The sequence below is a fragment of the Leptosomus discolor genome, chromosome 5 (genome assembly GCF_034619465.1).
Source record: "Leptosomus discolor isolate bLepDis1 chromosome 5, bLepDis1.hap2, whole genome shotgun sequence".
Lineage (NCBI taxonomy): Eukaryota > Metazoa > Chordata > Aves > Leptosomiformes > Leptosomidae > Leptosomus > Leptosomus discolor.
Genome location: NC_141395.1, coordinates 43,796,047 through 43,821,206, shown reverse-complemented (window position 1 = coordinate 43,821,206; position 25,160 = coordinate 43,796,047). Strand labels below are relative to the sequence as shown.

Sequence of the window (25,160 nt, the reverse complement as noted above, 5' to 3'; positions counted from 1 at the left end):
CACTGTTGGAAATTTTTTGGTAATGTTTACTGCTTGAAGACAAAAATCTGTGGATGATAAAAATTACAGTTAATTTAAATGGACAACAACTCCAGGAAACTATAAAAAAAAGTGCTTACAGCTAGTAAATGGCAGATTAAACGCATAAAAAGGCAAGATTGTTTTGCTTGCTTATTTTAAGTAATTTATGTTGATGGTTCTAAAATAACTATAATCGCTCCAGAAAGAGATCCTGTTCTATGAAAAGCTGCATTCCACCTTCATCAGCTATTCCTGAAAAGGGCATAGCAGAACTGATGAGATGTGAAGAAAAGGAAAAAAAAAAAATTAAATAAAGACTGGGAACAAACAAAAAAGAAGAAACAACACACCCTCCACTCCCCCCCCAAAGTCTAAAGAATAGATCAGGCATGCAATTTATAGATGAAGCAACAGTATCCAGAATTAGAGCCTAAAGGCATTTATCCTTCACAGCAGTGATACGTGTCAACATACAGGGCAACTTAGAAAGGTAATAACATTTCAAGCTGGTGGTGGTGGACATCTTTTCTTGAGGCAGAAAATGCTTTTAGCATAGCTAGAATTTCTCAGATAAATTGGGACTGCTTTGTAAAGCAAAACTGTGACTCTTTTTATGCCAAAGTATTGGGAGGAACACAGTGAAGCTACTTCGCAGTAATTGGTGTTTTCTGAGACATCTTGTCAACATTTCTACTCATGCTCTACGTATACATCTCTCACCATGAGTAGCCGTGAAGAGCAGCATCAATACCAATGTGAAGCATTTTAAGACTTGAATCAACTAGATGATTCAGCATCTATTAGAATCAGAGCAGTAATATTTTCAAGGAGTAAAACCACATGCAACCACCTTGTGTTTTTCTTCCAGTCTATCACTTCATTGAGATAAAGAGTAGAAATTACTAATATAATAAATCTGAAGACTTTTTTTCTAAAAACTAGAGAGGAAAAAAGGGAAAAGTTGTTAGGTTCTGAAAGCTGTATCTACATTACCCTGCATAGATGCAAGTTTAACTTAAATCAAGTCAAGCAAAGCCATCGCTATTTGGTTTTGACACCACCTGAGCACCTGAGCCTTGTCATGTATCACTAATGAGAAAAAGAAACCAAATTATAGTTAAGAACTTTTCCCCCAAGAGTTTAAACTTCAAAGTGAAGAACGTGTTCTAGGTACGAATATTTAATGAAACATGAGTTGGCAGAGCAGTGATGGGAAATCACAGAAGACATGATGGTCCACATGAAGTACTACCAAGGGTTTTGGCACTGGCCAGTGATAAATACAAGAAATAACCTAAACCCCCTACACATCAGGCTTCATCTTGAGTAACTGTCCACTGGTGGGACTGCCTGAACACTTAGGGTCATTCAGGAATACTCATACTGAGATGTAAAAATATCAGCTAAGCTCTAGGCTGATGAGACAGTGAGCACCACCTCAGAACGACTGAAAGTTGACCTAAAGAATCTTAAAATCAAGAAGGCCATAGAAATATTAACTCTAGGAAAAGAGAAAGCACTCCTGATTAGTGCTGACAGAGTAACATTTAAAAGCCACATCTATTCATAAACCAGAATGCTAGCTGAACTTCTTAATATCCACCTACTTCTACATTTCTTGCACTGTAAGACTAATGAGCCCTATGCCAAACTTCCCCCAAACAATACCAGTAATATGGCAAGGTTGTTTATTTGTTTCTTGTTTTCTTTGTTTGGTTTTTTTTTAAGTATACTTAGAGCAAATTAAATAGGGCATCTGAGGCTCTGAGACAGTAAAATTGTCCATGTATGTAGCATATTGCTCTAGCTCCTCCTAGCTCTTTCAATTAATGGTTCCTCTGTACTCTCTGCTGTAGTTATGCTCTTTTTGAAGATTTTATTTCTATCAGTTTAACAACATCACACACTACTTTGAATTAATTAATTTCTATCAGATTCATGACTCTGCTTGTAATTTATTTGGAATCTACTTGGTCACAAAGTAACTTGGAAATCATAGCTGGAAATCTGGGGGGTTTTTTTGGTATATATTCAACAGTAGAATTATATTGATGATACATTTGAAATGAAAAAATAAATGTAAACAATCAATTTGTACATTCTCTTAAACATGTCATTCAGTTAATTTTGATACTATGGAATCTTCCCTGACATTTAGAAGTTTCTCTACGTAGCTGAATACATGGATCTTTCCTCAGAATATTTAAGAAGTCCCATTCATCCTTCAATTATTCACAAGAAATCCATACAGGCATATCGGCTCCATTTCTGGAGCAAGATTTTAAATGTCAGCAATGCAAATATGATCCAGTAACCACTATGCCCAAGCAGTTGCAAAGTAAGGTGATGCAAGACCAAGAACATATTAAGGATGCGCAGTGCATGTTATTACTTGCACTTCTCATCCCCCAACCCCAGATACATAATTACTCTGGAAAACAAACAGAAAAATTTCCAGTTAAAAGTCCAGAGCTATTTAGGAGAGAACAGCTTCCAAACACCTGCCTTTTCTCACTATTGTGAGAAGGAATTTCACAGGGAAACAGTGTACTTCAACCACCTGAAAAGTAACAATGGAAACAGGACGTGATGAGGATATTGATATTTTCCCAGAAGTTTCCAAAATAGGTTTGTCACAGTGGTGTCCATTTAAAATTAAGTAGAATGTCCATTGTGACATTTCCCTTTTTTGTGCACTTGCTTTAAACCAGGAAATATTTGAAAGTGAGCTACAGTAAATATGATGATCCTATAACCTTCCTTTAACAAAACAGCCCAAGCAACCAAGCAAAAAAATCCCCACAACCCACACGCTGTAGTCATCTAAATGTTTAAATACTGTTCTACAGACCAGAAACCAAATCAGCAAACAAGAGAAATTGTTAAGCGTGGTGTAAAATTCACAATAAGAAAAACATCAGAAGCCACACCTACTTCTTTCCCTCTTAGCATTTACTCCATTCTCAATTTGAACAAAACCACGCATGCAGAGAAACACAAAAAGCTACTTGAAAAATACTCATTAGCTCTTCCCTTCTTCCAAAGCACTTCCAACTTTTTCTTTAGGTGTAGGTACTACTTTACTTTCTTCCTACTACTTTTACTACTTTACTTTCCTCTTAGGACACCTGATGTTTTAGCTACATTTCTTTTCCTTACCAGATCGGAAGCGCTCATCCCTTGAGTTGGTAGAACGGGATTTCTGCTGTTTAGATACAGCAGTGGTAGCTTGTGAAGAGCCTGGGACTCTGTTCTCTGCTTGCAGGGACGGATCCACACCTGAAATACAGTTTTATTTCATTACAAATTGAGATTTGCAAATAAAACATCTGCTTTCCATGTCTATGTTCTTTTACCACCCTTGACACTTAATTAAAAGTTCAACTGGAGCCCTAAGTTTATATACTTAAAAAAAAAAAAAAAATCTCACCTTCCAACTGCATTTTAAATTACTTAAACTAAAACCTAGCGATCTGATAAGTATTTAACACAGAAGGTAAGAAACGCTTCTAAATAACAGAAAAACTCCTTTGCTGCTTTCAGGAGTTGACAATCATTTGTCATTAGGTGTTCCATATGCCAGATCTGTGCCAAGGGAGGAGAGGGAACCAAGCCTCTCAGCTTACTGCTAGACATCAAGAGAAATGCTGCAGAGATGGTTACAATTAGACACAATTACAGGAGTTAGAGATCCTGAAGAGACAAGAAGATACTGCTCCACCTTTTAAATAAAACTTGAACCATTCTGTCAAATTTCTTTTGAGTCTAAACACAAGACAGCTAATTTGAGTGAAATTTAGGAAAGTGCATATCTTTATTCCACTTTAATAGAGCAACACTCAGAAGACGGACATTTTACAAAAACTCCGCAATTCACTAACAAAAACATTGCAGATATTGAGGGCAGAACTACTCCATCAGTTTCAGCTGTCTAACAACCTCTAGGCTGGCTGGGTGCATTATGTCCTCATTAAAGGATTACAGATCTTCCCATTCCCATAAAGGGTAACAAAACTAAGAGGAAATGAACTGGTCTCTAGTTGTTTCCTGTGCACCTGTCTAGAACAGGGCTCTAGACAGATAACCTAGAGCAGACGTCTACCTTTAGGCTGACTAACGTTCAGAAAGATCAATCTCACCTTTACATTCTAGCATAGCAAAAATAAGAAATTTAGTCTACCAACTGAATTGATTCAATATATCTGATTCTCGAAGAGTGGTGAAAATACTTAAGAATTGCATTTTACATTTTAGGTGAACATGAGTTTTACAGAACCACAAGTCAAGAGCCCACCAAGAGCTGCTGATCTGGAAACAGTAAACAACAACTTTGTATTTTGTTAAAAAGATTGAGGCGAGCCACCTCCTCAAAGCCCGATCCAAGAAAAGAGCAGACGCAAAAGGGTAACGTGATAACTAAGGCAGTGAAAAAGAGAACAGGACAAGCAGCTAAGCTGGTAGTCTCCCTAAAATAGACTGTTTATGACATTTTCAGACAACAGCATATGTACATTATGAAGGTCAATGTGACAAATATCAGGTCAATTTTGTATGATCTTGTCACAAGGAACCTTGGGTGAAGAAGGCAACAAAACAGCAAGAGTTTTTTTTGCGTGTGCGCGCGCCATGTTTTTTCCTCCAAAAGAGGGTTATTAGTTCTAAGTGGAAATTGTAATGCTCTACTTATAATTCCTTACTCCTCTTTTCCAGTCCTACAGTTCAGTACCCAGCTTTCCAAACCTCTCCCTCCCTGGGCATGGTATAGCCCAAGAATCCCCATTCTCCTGTAGCTGGTATGTAAGCAAGTAACTACAGAGCTTTGGAATCAGGACTCATAAGACCACAACCAGGCCCCTTTCCCACTCTGTGATCCCGTATGACCAGCAAAGCTGGGTAGCATAATTTGTAATCAATGACACTGCTGCATCTGGCTCCAGGGTTTAGCCCTTGAGCGTATGGGAAAAATAATATGGAAAATGAGCTAACTGGTATAACCAAGTAGCAGATGACAAGCTGCATGTGGGATGATCCTAAGCCATGTGCAACTTAAGCATTGCTATTTGGCCACACCAGTATTGCAGGCAGGTGGAGTGGGGAAGAGAAGGGACCCTAAATAAGCTTACCACCTTCAAAATCAGAACTCTCTCCTCCTCCAACGCATACAGAACAGATTTTTGTGAATCAGAGTTAGGGTGCTGTATTGTGATTAAATATATATCAATGAACCTCATAAGTTCCCTTGAAATTAGTATGAGGCACAAAATCCGTGACACTGTTGGAAACCACAGCTGTGTTTCTTCAAGGTTAAGTCTCGCTTTTTTCACTTTCTTGAACGTGGTTTCACATCATAGTGCAAAACCACCATAGATGAGTCTGAAAAACGTTACTTTTTGGTAAAAATAATAAGATATTTCATCTAACTTGTATGCTACACAATTACGTACCAGAAAAATCCTATTCCACAAGCTCGGTGAACTTGTTAGTTTATTCTGGTACTATGCAAATCACTACCTTAACCTTCGGCAAAAGCAGCTGGATAATTAGGCTAACTCCTCCTGTTCACACTGAAGATCTATTAAAAAAAAAAATTTTAAGAAATATACAATAAAGGCACTTGATTCACTACCACTGTATTTTGTCCATTTTTAACTTAGCCAAAGCTAGCAAGAATGAAAACTCATCTTAAGAGGCTACTTGTTCCAATTAACTGAACAATTCACTTCTACAGGATGAAATTAAATATTCGAATTATAACTGTATTCTTTCATCCACTAATACTGGAGAATCAAGACTAACACTGACATTTCCAGCAATTTTTATTTATACAAGCAAAATTTATTTTAGTGTAAGAGCACTGAACAGTTGACAATACAAAGATGACTCTTTGCTAGCATCGCTGGGGAAGATGCCTAGCTAAACACATCTAGCATTGGATAAGCAGAGATAAAAATTTCAAAAACATACTTATCAAAAACACAAACTCTATTGCTAGAGGACTCTACTGGGCAACCCACGTGCAGAGCAGTTGCCCTATTGCCTTTCACCTCACCTGTGTAAGATGCCATGTCTTAATGTCAAACTCAATGGTTTTTGAAGACGTTCACCAACGTCTCAACAAACTCTTATTTGAGACAGCTATTAGATGTTCAAATCTAATTACCTTCGCAAAAAGACTGATCACAAAATTCATCCCCCAAAATAGAAATTCAAAGTCATTTCAGTTGTAAACTAGGTTAATATATAGGAGATAAGCTGTACCAGTTTACTAGGTGAACCTCTCAAAACTATTCTCTTTCAAGTTCTAACAGTAAATTGAAAAGTAAACCCAAAGGAGTTAAAATAGCATGGCAACAATTCCCTCATCTCAGTTTGACCTGCATGGCTACCCAGATACGTATCGTGCCTCCAAACACCCAGAGTGTGCAGAAGATGACGTATCCTACTAAAGAGCTTTGCAGACACGAGAGGGGAAGGGGGAGGCCAAAGAGGAAACTTCAGGCTCTTCGTACACTATTAAATCTTTCTGCAGCTCTTGCACTGGATCTAGAAATAAGAAAGGAACAAAGGACGACAACCAGGTTCAAAGCACTAGAACAAAGGAAAAGCGGTATGACAAGGGAGAAAATAAAACGAGTACAGGAAACTCCCAGTCTGGCTCTAGGCCAACCTTTCAATTCGTCCAGCCCTTAACTAGTCCCTCTCTGCTGCCTCCTCTGCACCTGGCACCCTGCTCTGCCCAAAGACCATGGCCAGCCAGCCAGTCTGCAGCACACTCCTTCCCTTACTACCCCTTCACCCCCAGGCTATTCAGCCCATCTCCTCCAACCCTGCCCCTGGTCTCCCCCCCATCTCCATGGATTCAAGCCCTATAGACCTGTTTGCGTTTCTCCGTCGTGGTCTGTTTACCACCCACACTCAGAGGGTCCGTACCAAAACAAGGGAGGTTTTTGCCGAGGACTGCAGTATTTCTTCTGTTTTTCTAGTTTCCTCTGCCTTTGCCTGCCTTAAAGGACAGACAGGGAGCTTCAGGAGTTTCCTAGTTAAGAGTTAAGGTAGTCTACAAGAATAGGTAAGTTCTTTCCTGCCAGGTTTTTCAGCCATTTATTTATGTATGCATGGAGCAGGGGCAGGGCCAGGTGTGCTGGTAATAGCCTCTCCTTTCCTGTTAGTACCGCTTCATAAACCATGGCAGAAGAGATGCATCGTGCAGCACCTTCACATGAAGTATCTGTAGGTAACCCCTTGATTTCACCATCATTAGGGGACCTCGTACTCCTCAGAATCTTCTCAAGCAAAGCTGCATAGCTGTGTCAACACATGCCTAGCTTAAGTACAGCTCCACAATACCAGCCATATTCATTCCAGATATCTGTAAATAGAATTTTAGATACAGTTATTTCCCACCGTAAAGGAAAAAAAAAGCAAAGTCTTCTCACAAAAATGACCCAAGATGCTAAAGTTTTACATGAAACACATATGCTGAGTTCCAGATCTTTTCATAGAAAACTTGAAGTTGGAAATTAAATGGAAATTATTCCTCAAGAGACTGAAACCTGAGGACTAAGGACCTCACTTTCCTTTTTGGTCTGAGAAGCCTCACCTCAGTTAAGCACCCAGCCCTTACTCAGGACATAGTTCAATTTTATCACTCTTTGTTGTCATACCACATCCCACAACATATTACTTGATGCACACATTTTTGTCTTCAAGAAATGATCTAAGTGTTCACACCTTTTGGGCCAGTGAAACTGAAGAAGGGTCTACCCAATGTAATTTATTATGCAGAATAAGATATTAGAAAATAATTATTAAAAAAAAAAAAAGAAATAGGCACCATATATATGCATTATGCTTGACAATCTTCCACTGTTCTATAGCATTTCCTTCTACTCAAGGAAGTAAACTTCAGTTCCTAAGTTTCCACTTGGACAAATGAAATAACTTTAAAGGTGTTACTACTAGCCATTAAAGGAAGTATATAATGGCAGCAAAAAATACAAAAGCATAGAAGATGCTTGTTAAAAGTTCAATGAATCCAAATACTAGCCAGGAAACTAAACTGTCTCAATGAAAATACCAACAGCAAGAGAAGTGCTTATTTACACATTATGACAAGACTGGTAAGCAGAACACCTACATATCACTAGCTAGAACTTTTATTTCTCAATATAATAGTCCATTCTAAGCAGCAGTTCAGGAGATGCTCCACAAGCAGCCCAGCTCTCCTAATGTAAGCAGATTCTGCCTGTCAGTCACAGCCCAAATTAATGCAAATTACCTGCCCAAATTAATATAAATTACCTAAGTGCCATGCAGCACAGGTATAACCAAAGGAGGCAGTAAAAGAAGCAGAAGCTAGAGATGAAAAGCCTCCACAGCAGAGGCAGCAAAATCAACACTAGGAGCAGGGAAGAGCAGCAAAGCACTACAATCGGAGGAAGATGGCTGGCTGTGCAGCACCCAGTTCCAGCAGAGAGCAATGGGACAATTCAGTCCCTGGACCTTGGAAGATCCCTGTGAAAACACTCCTTGCTCGGCTGTCAACTTTCAAGGTGATGTTGCCCACCTTGGTAAATTCGTTTGTATTAGCTGAGTCAGCAGAGGCAATGTCGATTTAAGCACACTAATTAGAAAAGAAGAAAGCAAGCTACCAAGGATGACGGATGTAACCACATTTCGGATTCTTGACAAGAACAGAGCTCTTACGTTGTTAGTTTGAGAAAAGTAAAAGGCATTGCCTATCAAAAAAGACACACCTCTGGAACAGCAGCAGCAACACTTCACAGGCACAAGGGAGCATGAAGGGCTACCACCTACAAAACATGTCCAAGGAAACCAAAACCTACAAATCCTGCATCTAAGTCCACTTTTTCTCTAGAAAATACATTCTTTCTAGAGAAAACTCTGAGACTACAGAAATGTAGCTTTTAATTTTATCACCATTTTTTAAAAACTATTTATCTCAGTGTTTCCTACAGCACAAAATCCTTTGAGTTTAGTACGCTACTCGATCGTTTGCTCTTGACTGTCAGGAGGTTTACACCAGGATATACACTTTGTGCAGCTTTTAAACCCTCAACCAAATATTCTATAGCATAAAAATCCATACAGAATACACCATCCTTAAAATAATATGATCATTCAGCTCTGTATTATCTAGGTAGCCTTTACCACTATCAACCACCAGCCAATTACAAAATGAACCATGGGAAAGATGAATGGCTTGGACCTAACTCCTTCAGTTCAGATTACTTTAGAATCACCTGCCTGAGGACTGATTTCTTTGATTTTTTCAAAAAAAATTTTTTAATTCACAGAACGAAATCACCAACATTTTGTTTCTTCCCTTGGCAGGAAGCTCAAAAATATGTGTTGTACCTAGCCAGATATAGTTAGACTGGTGTGGGATGACTCTTACTTTTCATGAAAAGGATCACTCTTACTTTTCATGAAAGATTAATTTATTACAAGAAAACTCAACAAAAACCATAGTCCATATAAATAGCCCAGTCTCCATCTTGAAGCTCCCAAAAGAATGTACTATGAAATCTGGTCACAAAGGTGCAACACAAAAAAAATTTACTTAATTAAGAAGGCACATGAACAGAAATTTCTTGCTATTTTCAGAAACTGTAAGCAGTAAAGCCACAAACAGGTTCTTTTCAACTAGCCCACGTGATCACATTACATTTTCATAACACATGACATTTAAACCATTTTCATAACACATATGACATTTAAACCAATTACACTAAGATCCAATCAAATTAGCCTCTTAAAATTTGGACACACTTTGATCATAGCTGTTATACCTGTAATATAAAGTAGGAGTAGCATCTGGAAAGGTAACTGCATTTTTCCCCTATAAATTATAAACATAAGAAAACATAAGGAATCATAAACATAAGAAATCATAAAAGCTATTGCAGTCTCCAAGACACCACAGTAAGTTGCACATTCCTCAGAAAAGGAACTACAGAACAAAGTGCTATAAGGTATGTAAAACTCATCCCATTCTAATTGAATGCTAGGCTGAAGCACCCACAAAGAAGTAAAAACAAAACCCACAGCTATATAGAGTACAGAACAGCCCAGGTTGGAAGGGACCTTGGAAGATGATCAGGTCCATCCTTTTGGTTGGAATAGAAAGGGCATGTAGCCTTGTTAGCAGTAGAAACATTTTTCAGAGATTGGAGAAATTTCAAAATTATTACAGTCTTAAACTCAGTGTCCTACACTAGCCGACTATGTCTTAATTCCACTCTAACATGCCTTTCTATTCAGCAAGGCTAACAGAACATGCACTCATAATTCATCAAGTAATCAAAAGTATTACAGTGTAAGAAATATGCTCTTTTATTTTCAGGACTTCATGTGGCCATCAGTCATACTAAGCTGCAATGCTGTCATCTTAAGTACTATTTGACTGATAAAGCTCAGCTTTAAATGAGCTCCTACAGAATTAGCAATAGGATTTTTCAAGGAAATTACATTAAAAAATGAAAACAAAGGAAAAATGGAAGCATGCGACATGCCAGCCTCAACCAAAACTAGAGCAGATTTCATCATCATTTTCCTTAAAGCAAAAATTTGAAAATGATAACATTTTAATTTTGCTGGAGCAGAAGCACTCAGGAAGAAAAAGGGAGAAAAGAACAAAAGAAAGTAATTTTAATTATGGTGGAATCACTCTGACAACAGAAGAAAAATAAAGTTACTTAGCAAGGTCTTTCTCTAGCACTAACTAAATCTAGTGAAATAATTTACACATTGTTCTCTAAAGCAGTAGCACCAGAACACTGACTGCAGCTGCAACCTGATTTACACAGTAGAAAAGGCAATTTGAAAGTAACTAGTAACACTGTAAAAAGACCAATAAGAAATCAAGATGCTAAGAAAACGATCATCACAAGGCAAGAGAGTAGATGCACACATTCTCAGGAGGAGCAGTTGGCCAAAGGTCCTCAGACTTTTGGTGGACTGGAAAACCATGGAACAAAAAAGTGTTTCCAGTTAACTGAAAGTGACAAGCTTTCGGAAGAATAAGCAACAGCACAGTAAGCAATAGAGCATCTACAAGAGTAAGGAAGCAAAATTAACGCTCATGACACATCATCCTCTAGTTTCGTCTCACAAATGAGACGATAGTCTTGTCTTCTGTTTTAAAGAGATCACTTCTGAATGTCCCCTCTCCTTCCATCCAAGCAAAATATCATTTATCTTTACAATGCAGTTATCTTTTCCCTTTCAGCAAGGCTCCCCATTCTCTCTGTATCTTTTTTTTCCCTTCCCTAAAAGTCTCCTCCAGGCATCTTTTGCTGAAGCATTATCAAAACTAATGCTGCCACAGTACTGCCTAGGAGATGATGGAGAAGAGGAATTACAGGCAGGAGCCAGCAACATCCACATGGGACTGACTCCCATTCCAACCTTGCCCCTCAGCCCATGACAGACACTAACATAGGATGGATGAAGTAGCACCTTCAGAGCAGAAGTCCCTCAGCTAATGCCCAACACCAACCTCCTACACACATCAAATGGAAAGGAACTGGGATTTCATGGTTGCTTTCCTTGCTCAGACAGTACCCAAGGAATTGGTCAGGATGTGGTTCTAACACTAGGTTAGAAAAGGGGAAAACTCTAAACGAGCCAGAAAAATTGATTGCTACTCCTGTCTGGAGGCTTGCTTCCAACAAGCCCTTTGTCAAACCTCTCAGCTGTTAAACTAATTCACATTTACCACACCCTTCTGCAAGTATTTTGAGGACTTTTGCAATGCGACTCTTCCAGGCAGCCATCCAGCTTACATAACCCTGTTTACATTGAAGAATAAACTCTTCCCCTAATCTGCTTGCACATAACCCCTCCTGCCTTTTGACTGTGCCTTGATGCCAAAGTCAGTCTGTTTTCAAGAACAACATGAGAAAAAGCATGCTTTTTAATATCTTTTGGGTTTAATGACCCAAGCAAAGGCAAGGCATAAGTGATAAAACTGGTGCAGAGGAAACCGCAAACCAAATCATATCAAAGTTTATGCAGAAATAGAGTACCTTTTATTAGAATCAGTAATAGTTGGGACAAAGTAGACAAGAAAAGAAAAACCACACCTTTATTTGAGATATAATTCCTTTATCATACAATTCCTGTGAATCTGTAGATACTTCACTTTTACCAGACATCCCACCTAGTAGAACATTTCTCTGCTAACAAATCACATGATGCTAAAATCTCCTTGTGTTAGATGGCTCACAGGTGATACCACCACTAATGACACACAAGGGGCTTTAAAATGTCAAACTGCCTTTATAAAGCTCTCACTGATAAAGATGTTGATACAGTAGAAAATATCAGCTCTTGGGAACGTACAAAGCAGCAAAAGACATTCACTGAACAGCATTTCTGTTTGAGGTCTCAAAGAGCTCCTTAGAGATCTATGAAAGAACAAGCTGAAAGCACTTGTCCTTACTTTAAGAAGAACTGAAGAACCATGTGTTTTAATTAAAAAAATATGATGAGCTTGTTTCCTTTAAGACTATTTAGTCTTAATTATTCTCCAACTTAAATATAAGACAGCATTAGTAATAGAAGTAAAAGATGTCTCCATATGTGTTAATTTGTCTCAGATTAAAGCACTATGAAAAATGCTTAACTGATACCATTGAATGACCATGTGATCTCATGATGCTCAGAGGCAAGGGTTTGCTATGTTAAAAATAATCTGTATGCTTGGGTTACTTGATATTTAAAAAAATGCAACATTTAGCATCACTTTTAACTCAATAAAAGAACCAGTGATTTGCTGCCATACAGGGGTTGAGGTTTTTCTTTTTGCCTTTTTTTCTTTTAATCTTGAATATTAGAAACAGTATTTAATTAATGACAATCAATTCAGGGATTTTTGTTCTCACTAGTTACACTATTACTCTATGAAAAAGTAGTACACTGGACACTTGAATGTCTCTACATGAACAGTAATACCAGCAGCTTGACCTAAACGCCTTGGGTTTAGTAGGTCATACTTTATGCCAGGTTTTATTCAGGCAAACTTTCTCAAAACTACCATGAATCTGGAGTAGTACTTGCAGTTGACAAACACACTATGTCCTGGAAATAACGGTTTGCAGAGCAAAATGATGAGTGTGTGTTTTTTTGAGTTTATAAAGCAGAAGCACATCTTGTTTAGTATTTAAATATCTCTACATTTTTCTTTTCTTTATATTTGTTATCTAGTCACTAATAGATAAGCAGCAGTGGCAGCAGCACTGTGGTTAATGTATTCTCATTTTCTTTCACGATAAAGCCATAAAAGCAACCATCTTAACATCTTATTTGTTCAAGATGAAGACAGACATTTGGAACTTATGTGAAACCTAATGGCTGAAGAGACGACCAGAGGCAGCAGGGGTGAAACACTAAGTTTTAATTTGGCACTGATTGTTTCTTCTTGTACGAAACTTGTTTCTAACATCTACCAAAACAGTCTCCACATAAGAAAGCTAACAGGAACAGACTATTATGAGCTGTGGCTAATTACAGCCATGTAGCTGATGCAAAACAAGTCTGTATTATCGGATGATTCAGTGCAGATCCACTGACTGCAGGAGTGGAGCCTCAAGCTGAAGTAATGATCTTCAAGTCAATAGAGGTCTCTTCTGTCCTCTCAGGATTTGATGGAAACCAGCCAATGTATTTTGCATGTTTGATTTTATCTCATTTCTTCTGCTTTGGCTTGGAAGTGTTCTTCAGACTTTAAGATAACCAGGTCCTAGCAGGTCCTGACAAACAATTTCTTTTTTAAGTACTTAAGTACATTTAAGTACTTTTAAAAACCACCTATGTTGCCCAAGATGGAATCTCTGAAATTTTCTTTTTTTTTTTTTTTTTTCCCAGCAGAGCTCTCCCAGGCTCGTTCCAGCAACCACATCAAGATCTGTCTTGGACCTTCCCTCAAAGAATAATCTTGGAATTTATTCGTACTGTTCTCACGAATGGCAAAAAAAGGAAAAGGAAAGCTCACGTACATCTTTTGCTCTCCAGAAATACAGGGCAATCAAGCCCTGATGACTCTGGGGTGCCTGGGCTAGGAAGAGGTCCCTGAGCTTACAAATGAGCACAGCGGTCAATCTGCAAACCCAGTACCAGTATGAAAAATGTGCCTCAATGGAATACAGGTCCTCAAGGCACTGGTCTGATCCCACCAGCATTTGACAACTAGTCTACACAGCAACAGCTGGCCTCAAATTCTAGTGTCGAGTTCTCTCCACTGAAAGTATATTTAGACCTGGAAAGTCTGACTCCTGAAACATTGAGATGTTGGAAATAAGCAAGTAAAACACAGGTAAATAAAAAATAAATACATATAGCACTATACAGCTCTTGTTATAAATTTCTCTATATAAGAGTGTGGCTGTTTATATATACAAAAATACAAATAAAACAGCTGCACTGGACAAGCTTTTAAAACTACAGAAAATACTCATTTAAAGAAACAGCTGGCAGGTGAGCAGGAAATTACCACATCAGCAAAAGATGGTTTCGGGGTAATTCGTATTTAATAAAAGTGAATGCAGACCATCTTCAAGTGACTGACTGGTTGCTGTTAAAAACCTCTGAGGTTCGTATTTCATCTTTCCCTTTGGTTAAAATAGCTTTGGAACGGTTCCAAGTGTCTGGAGTATCAGCAAAACTCAGGTAATGGCAGGGCAATCACTAAAAAGAAATCTACAGTTACCAACATACCACATTTGAGTGCAGAGAAATTTTATTTATTTCACATTCAACAAGCAGCTCATGACATTTCACTTCCTGAATTTTTTAATGATCCAATGCCAAATGTAACTTCACAGGTAGAAGTTACCTGCTCTTCCAAGCACAGTACTGAGATTGCTTCTAAGTTGCCATTGTCCCTGGTATCGTTTCTCATTCTGAGATATACCCCTCATGTGGGATCATAAAATGATTCTACAAAGAAACAGTACCTTTAACCTTCAAGTTTCCTGAAATTCAACAGAAAAATGACAGTCAACGCTGGCTACAAGGAAAAAAAAAAAACAAACAGGAGAAGGGAGTACAGTATTTGCTCCCCATTGGGAAGTACACTAAGGATGCAAGTTACCGAATTTCACTGTAAAGATTGCTCATTTTATCATGTTACTTCCAAATCTTTTTACACCCAAGCTCTAGCCACACTCAAAACGGATTTTTGCTACGTGTCTGATATTCACTCATCACTCAGAAGCTTCACCTGGCAGCATGCCAGTTTGCCTACAGATATAATTTATTGTTTCCAGAGTTCTATCTGAAATTTGGGTGCTGATGTTGACTGCGGAAATCGATTACTGATTACTGTTAAGGCTTCTGTCTTGGTTTGAAGACAGGTGTCTGTGGAGGAAGGCAGGAGCCTCCCTTGAAATGGAAAGTGCAACCCCCTTCCCTCCAAATTATTATAATTTTGAAATTAACGGGCCTTCAGGCAAAGATATGGGGAATAGGAATAACAGTTCTTTACTAATATATATATATATATAACACAAGGCAGGGAAAAACAAACAACCCACTGGTTTACACTGACAGAGTCAGGAATACAACCTGACACCCTGTTAGGGTGGCAGTAGCAGTCTGATAAGATGCTGGCTGCAGTCCTCCTGAAGTGATGGATGTAGTTCTGTGGAAGCAGCAATCAGGTAAAAGAGTCTGGTCTTCCTCCGAAGGTCCAGTGGTAGGTAGGTAGCTCTTGTCCTCTGGAACTCCAGTGGGGGGAAAAGCTCCTCTGGGAATCCAGTGGAAGAAAGGCTGCTAGGGTGTTCAAAATCTCCGTTTTTATTTGGCATGGACTGCTTGGCTCCTTCCCCCCCCTCCCCGGGCGGAGCATCTCACAATGGGATGGGGAGTCGTGAGGCAGTTCCTTGATGGGCCATTAACAGGAGATAGTCCAGGAGCGAGTTATCGATGGGTCAGGCGATAAGGCATTGTTGTGCCCATTAACAGGAGATAGTCCAGAGGGGGGAGGCAGGGAGCACCGCCCCACCTGGTCTCAACAGCTCCTGAAGATGGTAATAGAATATTTTTTTTTCCTTTTGGCACATTTTACACTGGACAGCTTGCTATTACTCAACACTCGTTTTCACTTTTGCACAGCGTATTTGGTCGGATTAGTGAAAGATAACATATTTTAATTAGTATTTCCCCATAACTACATAGTGTTATGGTTCCTAAGTGAAATCTAACATTTCTGTTAGCTCTTCATAACTGCTGATTTAGAATTTTAGAATGCAAAACAGAGCCTACAGGAACACAACTCCTGAATACTAACATGTTCTACTTAATTTTACTGTTAATTGAAAACACGCTTTGCAGCCACTTCTGTCTTTCTGTTCACCAAGCCCTCTGTGGGGTTGTTTAACATTGTCTGTATAATGATGTGGTTCCCCACAGATTCAGCTACACAGTGCACTTAATCCAATCCATTTTACATGGCATTAAAAGAGCAGGAGTTCCCATATGATTAATTTTTATGTGGCAGCTGGTGAGGTATAACATGAAAAGCTAAACTTCCAGAACTCACATCTTACAAGTATATGAGTATGCTTTAAGACACGAAGATCATACAACTTCCTGATTCATAAATATTTGTCAAAAGAACCCATCAACTACCCATGTAAATCTGAACACTATGGTACACACACCTGTTTCCAATTTCTAGCAACACTGAAGAATCTCTTACCCCAAAATCATAGAAAACCCTGTCCACATCCAAGTTGTAAGTCTAAGAGAACCTACAGCAGATTCACAGAACGGTCACCCTCCCAACTTAAGCCATCTCTTTCAACAGTTGATTTATAAATTCACGGTAAACAAAACCTTTCAAACAATTTTCCCTTTACTCCTATTTCTACTTTCCTGCCTCTCACCCGTAATTCTATTTCTTACTCAGTAACTTCACTGCCCACCCTACGTTTTGTTAAAAAACTTACAAATTCGCAGAATTGTACTATCAGCTAAAGTTTCATATCAAAACAAGTAGAGCTAGGTATCGATGTACTATGAGGTTTTGTGAAATTCAAATAAGTACTGATAAAACTAATCAGTCAGCAGTCCTTACTTCATAGACCAACAGAGAAAAGACAACAGTGCATAGACTTGGAAAAGAAATGATGACCAAATCAGCTTTAGGAAGACAAGCGTTACTGGTACTGGAGACAGTCAAATCACAGCCCAAAAACTTTTCAAATCTAAAATGTTGGCATCCATCAGTCTGCAAAAACTTGATGGAAACTTAACAAAGCCTATCAGGAATGTCACTGAGCAAAGGACATCACAAAAAAATCCTATGATCAAATTGTTAATGATAAAAAAATTACTGCAAGCTCAAAGCCACTGGGACTCCCACAGAGATATTAATCTGAGCCATGCTGAAGCTGTGTCAATTAACTAAATTCCAAGCTAGAACTGGGTTAATGGAACATATGTCAGGAAACAGAAATAAGTAGTTAGCTTAGGGTTTTAAGCAAACTTTGTCTTTTTGCCAGAGTATCATTCTTTGTGCTCAGAAGCAGACAGCCTGCTCACTCTCTTTTTAGCATATTAAAGCTAGATTCCTGTCATCTTAACGCAAAGCTAGGCAGAAGTGGTAGACAAACTGGGTAATCCAGTGTTTCTTAGAAAATGTGGTATCAAGCAAGTAAGACAAACCACAGGATCAGCTAATTTTCCACCATTCCTTAAAATGGTTAGGGAAAACCTTGCTGAACAAGGAGAAATTTTTAAGCAGCTAGAAATCTAATGGGACCTAGGATTCTTAGCTGAGCCTAATATCAGATCGCTGCTAATATCAGGAGACCACTGAACTGCACTGCCATCTCCTTAGGATATGCTTTCTTACAATTACAGTCCAGGATGTTAAGATGTTAACCTAGATTAGATGAAATCATTTCTCCTGAATGAAACACTCCTGAACACCTCAAGTTTGAAAGAGATGTTTCGGTGAAAATAATTCTAAAAAAAGTGACATTAACGTATTTTTCCTACTTGTTTTTTTTTTATTCCAAGGCTGTCTAACAAGTCAGTTCTGCAGTTTCATACACCACCTCAGCTGAGCAAGTTCCTGAATGAGGCTACCTAAATAGGATACTACAAAACACCTTTGGAAATTATACAGCTATCACAGCAGGCCTCTAGAACAGATAACTGAATTTAATCAGTGTAACATCCCTGGAAACCCTGTACGGGAGTCATTGTTGCTTCTAAGACCCCAAGAGTTAGAATATGACACAGCGCCAGCAATATTCATGCAGCAAAGGGGAACAAAGGTGCTTTTACACTGCATCCTAGCTTTAAAACTTACTTCAAAAAGCATGGAAGACAAGGTGCTGTGCTTTCCTAAGCTACACTTGAGAGCTCAGAAAAATTTGTGCAAACAGCCTTTCGGTTTAAGGGTTGAGGCAGGGTGGTGGGAATCACTGTCAATAGAAAGGAGAGAAGGCAGAGTAAATCAAGTTATGAGATTAAAACAAGAGACAGAAATCCAAAGACTTGACTTTCTAGTACACAGCTTCAAAATTTCTCATTGACAGAACATGTCTCATAACTGTTAATCCTCAGCCAAAGTCCATACTTAGCCTGGTCTCAAAAATCTTTAACTAACCCGAGTTGGAAGACAGAGTATTTTGAACAGAAAGGCGAGACAGTTCCTTAGAGAAAAATGGTGTAATGAGGAGAAGCTGTGCCAGGTGAAGCTAGAGCTTGCTGCTGACTGCAGTGTTTCTCAAAAAACTCAAATCGCTTCTATTCAAGGAATAAGTTATTTTACAGAGATGAGTTAGGTCCTGCGTGGTCTACACAGCATTACAAATTTGCTGAGGTAAAAGCTACAGCTGTTCTTAAAAAAAACCCACAACGAAACAAAAAAGCCCACAACAACAAACCTGTGCTGAGAAACCCCCATGATGAAACACCAGCACGTTCTAACTGTTTGATACCAAATACACATCGCAAAACGTTTTCTAGAACACCACAAGTCAGCAGTCAGCAAAACTCACAGGAACAAAACTTTTCTCTATCCTGCTACGAAGAGCCACAGGGGTCACTGCATCAAGATTTCAAAAGCAAAAGAGACTACCATCTAGTTCAATAATTTGCACAAAACGGGCTGAAGATGCCCATTACTCCTTCAAATCAATAACTTCTGTAAATATCAGAACCACAGCAGGACCAAAATCACAGCGTTAATCCCCCTGTTCTCTGAAAGCATCACACTAACACTATAAAATAATACCTGTTATTCTTTTTCTCTCACCTATCTACAGTGTCTCATTATGGGTTCCACTCATCTTGGTTGTCTTCTCATTTTCCCTTATCTCAACCGGAATCTCTCAAGCCACAGAAGAACTGGCCCGGGGTTCTTATACAAGACCAAAGCTCAATGGCAGCACAACAGCTTTAACCCCAAGTGATTTAAGTGTCTTAGTATTTTTTTTTTTAAAAAAAAAAAGAAAAAAAAAGAAAAAAAAAAGGGGGCATTTAGCTTTCGGCCACTGAAGATAAAGTCTGATAATAATCAGCTTAAGAAGTAATAGTTTATAATAAAAAAAAAATCAGTATTTTGAAGAAACTCAGGGGGGGCAGAGGGCACATGCAAAAAAGCGCACTAGGAACGACAGTGATAACTAGTGAGTGTTTTCATTTAATGAAACTAGCCAACTTGCTTTCAGGAATAACTATTAATTTTTAAAGTTATCTTGAAGTCTTGGGTGCAGTTCTCAAACTAAAGTTTGCTGACAAAAATGTTACCATTTAACATTCCACATAAAATGTTAAAAAAAATTCAGACTTTTCTCTAGCTCTGTAGGTCTCTGTAACAGTCTTTTCCACTACTGGTTAGATGCCATGCCAATCAAACACTATTAATTAATCTATTCTGTTTAGTGATAACTTTTCCATTACATATTTTCACAGATTTAGCACAAAAGGTGTAACTTATACGCAGTCTCTTACCTTGAATTAGTGGTATGTACCGTGCTAACAGCTTTGCTCTTTTCTTTTCATATCCTTTCTGAGTGATGTCTCCTAAAGAAACAAAGAAATACATTCATATTGCTTTGAACAGTTTTTAAATAAGCCTTCTCATTTTCGTGATACCTATGATTAAACTCGCTAATTTTGAATCGGTTACATTAGCAACAAAGACCTGGGCGTGTCAGACAAATTCATGGGCACATAAATACCACCCATGCAGCTGTGTATGTAAGAAAATGAGTGCCCTGGAGATACACAGCAGAGGAACAGTGGTTTTGTCTGCAGCACCTGTGTTGAATCTGGTTCTGGAGACATTGACCATAATGCAGAACGCAGCACAAAATATCTGCAGCATAGCAGAAGCCAATGAAACTGCCAAGCCTGGGGCATCAGAAATGCTCAATATGCCAGGGTTTGAGAGAACATCCTCTGGCACACCTTTGTAGTGCCTTCCAAACTCTAGACCACATTGTCCACTCCGCACCGTGCAGCACATCAGTCTCTGCTTTCAAGTTCTAGGAGGTGATACTCATCTCCTAGCACTAGCTCTTACTCACAGTTGTCATCTGATACGCCGTTTTAAACCTATATTGCAGACTCCACTGGTAAACTGTGACACATGTTTTCACGCAGACTAGAATAAAAGGAAGATTCTGTAGAAACCCAAAATAAGTATTTGAGACATTTCAGAATCTGTACTTCCATGATTCTACCAACAGAACAAAGTGGCTCCATGCAAAACCAGCAGCAAGCTTAGTATAAAAATTAAAATACCTGAACCCCATAAAAATTTTACAAGTTTTGTCCATTTTCTAGCTCTCAGCATAGACATGGAAGCAGTGATCTCAACTTAAAACTACTCCCACCTCCCAAAATTCACACTTGCTTAAACACTGTGAGATACTATGCAGTGCCACTAACAAAGTGGACTTTCATCCCTCCAACCTGGCAAATGCATCACAACAGCCTGAAATATAACTAAGACTAAAGATACTAAAAAATATCTGATGATATTTTTGAAAACATACTCAAGTAGAAGGTGAATTTTAGAAATGTAGGCAGATAATTATCTCGATTTTAATTAGGACACAAAAGCAAAATTTTACATTCAGATCTTTGCTTCAAGCATATTCTTTCAGCAACATACTGGTGAAAGAGTGTATCAAAGCAAACTATGGAGGGGAAAAAAAAGGCAGGAATTACATATATACGGATTAAGTAAAACGGTCAAACAGCCTACCTTCAGCCATTTGCTTTCTGCCAAACCTCAAACTTTTTCTGCATCCTATTCACAGAAGCAATCAAAATTTAATGTCTGGAAACCAGAAGGTGGGGAGGGAATAATAAAAATCTGTAAGTCTTAGCACACTTGGTGCTTGAATGGGTTTAGGTCTTGCATTTGACAGAACCCCCAGAACACTGCCCCGTGCTATTTCTAAGGCCTCTCTGACCTCAGCCATCAGGTGTGCAGCAAGAGCTGACACTGTGTCCCAGACCTGGGATTTCGCTGGGTATTCATCTTTATACTTACCAAAGTTTTCTGCAGGCAACCAGCAGAATCAAGAGTTGTGAGGGCAATTCAAAGACAGAGCATGATTTACATGGGATTCATTCCCTTTGGAAATGAGGCTATAAAATTACTTATAAGATTATACATTACTAGTAACACTCATTTTTAATTCATCCAGACAATGGCACGGCTTGGGTATGCCTTTTTCCTCAGTCACATTTTACATCAAAAAGTTCTTGCTCTGTATTTTGAAGTGTTTCTTAGCTATTTGCCCTAATACATAAGATTTGGGTTTGTTTTTTTGTTTAATGGTGTCCATAGCAGTATGTGCTCTAGACACATTTCCTCAAACATCCACCTCCCTCCTACATTAGAGGACACTGCTAACAGAAACAAAGTCACTTCATTCTACCAGCTTCGCCCCTCTGCAACTAAGTCAATATGCATCACATAAAGTTACTGATAGGGTGCCAAAACAAGCAATAAGAGCTTGAAGACACTGTTCAAAACAGATAAGGAAAAAAAAATGCAAATCCTGGAGGGCTTCAATCATTGCAGGTATCTCAAACTACTCAAACAGAATTTGTCAGGTTTTTCTCATAAACCCATGTAAATATTTCATACCAAATTTGGACACAAGACAAACGCTTTGGTTACTATTTTCCTTGAGCAGAAAAACTTTTAGCAGAAGAAATATATATAAAAATGTAGTTTATATGTGTATGTTATATAATTATGTCAAACCAAGAATGAAATCAAAACAAAACCCACAAATGCCCCAGCAGATTTGTGTGCCTGGGAATGGCTAAACAAAATGTCAAATTACGCTCTTTAAGGAAGAAATTTCTACAAAGAAAAAACATACCAAAAAAGAGGCATCATTTTCAGTTATGGAGAAAAATAAAATAACAGCCAAGAAGCAGCAGCAGGAAGAACAGTTTATCTTAAAACGTAAGTAATTTCAAAGACTAAAGCAATCTCAGCAAATTCTTTGGGACAAATGCTGTAACTCAAATTTGCCATACTGTAACTTCATCGAGGACAGTAACCGTCACATCTCCATAAATCATTCAAGTAACCCTTAAATCAAATCCCTACGTAGAGCAGCTACCTCACCAGGTATCACCCAACCAAAGAGGTATGCCATGGAAGCAGCAGATCAAAAGACAGGGTTGAAACCAGAATATCTCAACTCTGGCAGCTCACTGCATTTGGAAATTCTATTCTTTGGTCTTCCTGGAATTCTGACTTGAAGAATTTTCCTTGAATCAGATCAAGAAAAGTCCAAAGTCAAAAGCATCTCTGGTGACTTTCGCAGCCCCACTGGCAAGTCAGCCTTTGCTACCTAGAGGAGCTTTTCTTTATTCTCTTCTCAAAAGGTTGAGGGCGGATTCCTCCTGACAATTGCTCCCCGCCGCCTCACAGCCTCAGTGGCATTAACTCATCATTTGGGTTCTTCAAGATCCCTCACCTCTTCCAAAAAGAGCCACTTAGCCACATCTGGTATGTCAGGGCCACAGCTGCTGTCATTTAGCCTCACTGCCTCCCTGTCACACAAAAGCAGGATGTAGCTCCTCTGTCCCAACAAACCAGCTGGGAAGCCTGGATAAAGCTAGACACTTGGTCAAGCTGTTATTTCTCTGCCTAGTATATCTGACATATTGTAAAATATGCCAAAGGCTCCAAGAAAATTAATCTAGACAGAGATGAAAGTGTTGACATGTCTTATAATGATCTACAAAATTATTTTCTTAATCAGTGCACAAAGAATCTGTCATGCAGTTACCCAAATCTACCCAGGCGTGTTTTTATTAGCACTACAGCTAACAGAATCTTTATGCTAGGTTAAAATAAAAATTACCCGCATTATTGGGTTTTCATGAATTATTTTTCATTTGCTATCCACTTGCTGGGTTCAAACATTTCAACTAGCTTATCTTCAATTCTGAAAAGTAGGTGGTGAACAGTGAATAAGTGCTTCAATGCTCTTCAGAAAAAAGAAGAGGAAACAATCACATGCTTTACTGCCCAGATACAGCTGCCATGCCTCATCGCATTGCTAAACCCTCACACTGCAAAATCCTGACTTTGCAATCTCAAGTATTTTATGGTTGCTTTACCCATGGGATAACAATGCTTAGAAAAAGGGTTTTTTAATTAGGAACTGGGCATACGTGAGCTATGTAGATCATAAATAAATCCAGTGTGCCTAACAGAACATTATTTCCACGATCACCATCAGAAAAGGGACACTCACAAGCACAGCAGACTCTCCCCTTCAGTGTGTGAACTGGGCAGTACACATCCAGTGCTGTTTCAGCTCCTTTGCAGCTTTGTATCCCTGCATTGAGTCCCTGAAGTCTTCTGATGAAGGGAAGATAAGATGCAGACAGACAGACAACAGCTCATGGAAAGGTGAGCTTGCTATGAAGTGAGCGACTTCTCCAGTCCTTAATCAGTAGTTTGCACTTAAATTCTCTCTGCCAGCACCACACTGTCCCAGCAATAGGTCTCATGAGTCTGTAGTGCAAACACTCTCCTCAAGATGACTGTGCGTACCGTGCAGCTGAGGATGGCTCTGTGAGAGCCTAGTACTTGCTAAAGATAAGGCTCCAGGTCTCCCGTTTGCAGAGGTCAAGAACAGACATCTCTAAATAAAATAACTGTGCATCAAACGTGGACGAAAAGAATCAGATGCATTAAATCTGCAAGACGAAACCCTTAAGGATTCCACTCTCTGGCCATTGGTGAGCACAGCCACAACCTCAGGTATAGCAACCATTGACAAAATCTCTACAGAAACTTTTATCAGTTCCTCCAGCATAAAGTGAAAGTCAAGGGTGTGAATACTGGCTCTGCCTGAAGAGGCGGTCCTTGGATGCCTTGAAAAGGCAGGCAAGTTGCCAGCCCAAACATAACTCAGAAGTCACCTGTGGAAAAAATTAAGTAAATCTGCATTTCTAGGGACAGGTTGTCACTGTATGTGAAGGGCTGGTGGAGTTGGAAGAACCAATTCAGCAGCCATCATTTCTAATTCTACCTCTTAGCCACGCTTGGTAAATATTTTTGTAAGTGAACTCCCCAGGCTAAATTTTTGCATCATCCTAGCAGTATTATAAAAGGAACACTGCATTGCTACATGATTTTGACTTACAGTAAAGTCAGAAACAACAAAAAAACCGCAAAGAAAGAATTACTCTGACATCTGTGATTTCTGTCCACTGCAAAAGCAAGAATAATCAAGGCAGTAACACTTGGAGTAACAGCTGGGGAACCAAAAGACAGTGCTGAGCAACATTGAACCATGCAGCCTGCAGAGAAAAGGCTCAGTTTCTCACGTTATCTGTCCTCCAGAGCAAGTAATGTGCCAACCAGTCTTGAGAGAACTGCCAATAATGGAAGAACACAGGAAAAGAGATCTCACCAATACAAAGCCTGATGACAACAGACTGTCAATGAATGATTTGTCTCCCATGCTGAGAGGGCAAAGCTCTGAGACCTACAGCTATTTGAGCATGAAGACCACAGAGATCACGAGCTTCTGAGTCATATCGTGCATGTGCACTGCAAGCTTAAGCATTCTTGACACAGCTTCAGAGAGCACCAATGAGAAATC

At 39.0% G+C, this 25,160-nt stretch overlaps 1 protein-coding gene across 3 annotated transcripts in view; it reads right to left on the bottom strand.

The window, feature by feature from the left end:
- DIP2A (DIP2 acetate--CoA ligase A) overlaps positions 1–25,160 on the bottom strand; it is a 127,257-nt gene that overhangs the window by 67,808 nt on the left and 34,289 nt on the right. For all 3 annotated transcript variants that reach the window (XM_086465549.1, XM_086465551.1, XM_086465550.1), the window contains exons 2-3: positions 20,014–20,085; positions 3,181–3,300 (exon numbers count right to left, since the gene is read on the bottom strand). In XM_086465549.1, the coding sequence (XP_086321675.1) occupies positions 3,181–3,300; positions 20,014–20,085 (192 nt within the window). The remainder of the gene's footprint in view (positions 1–3,180; positions 3,301–20,013; positions 20,086–25,160) is intronic.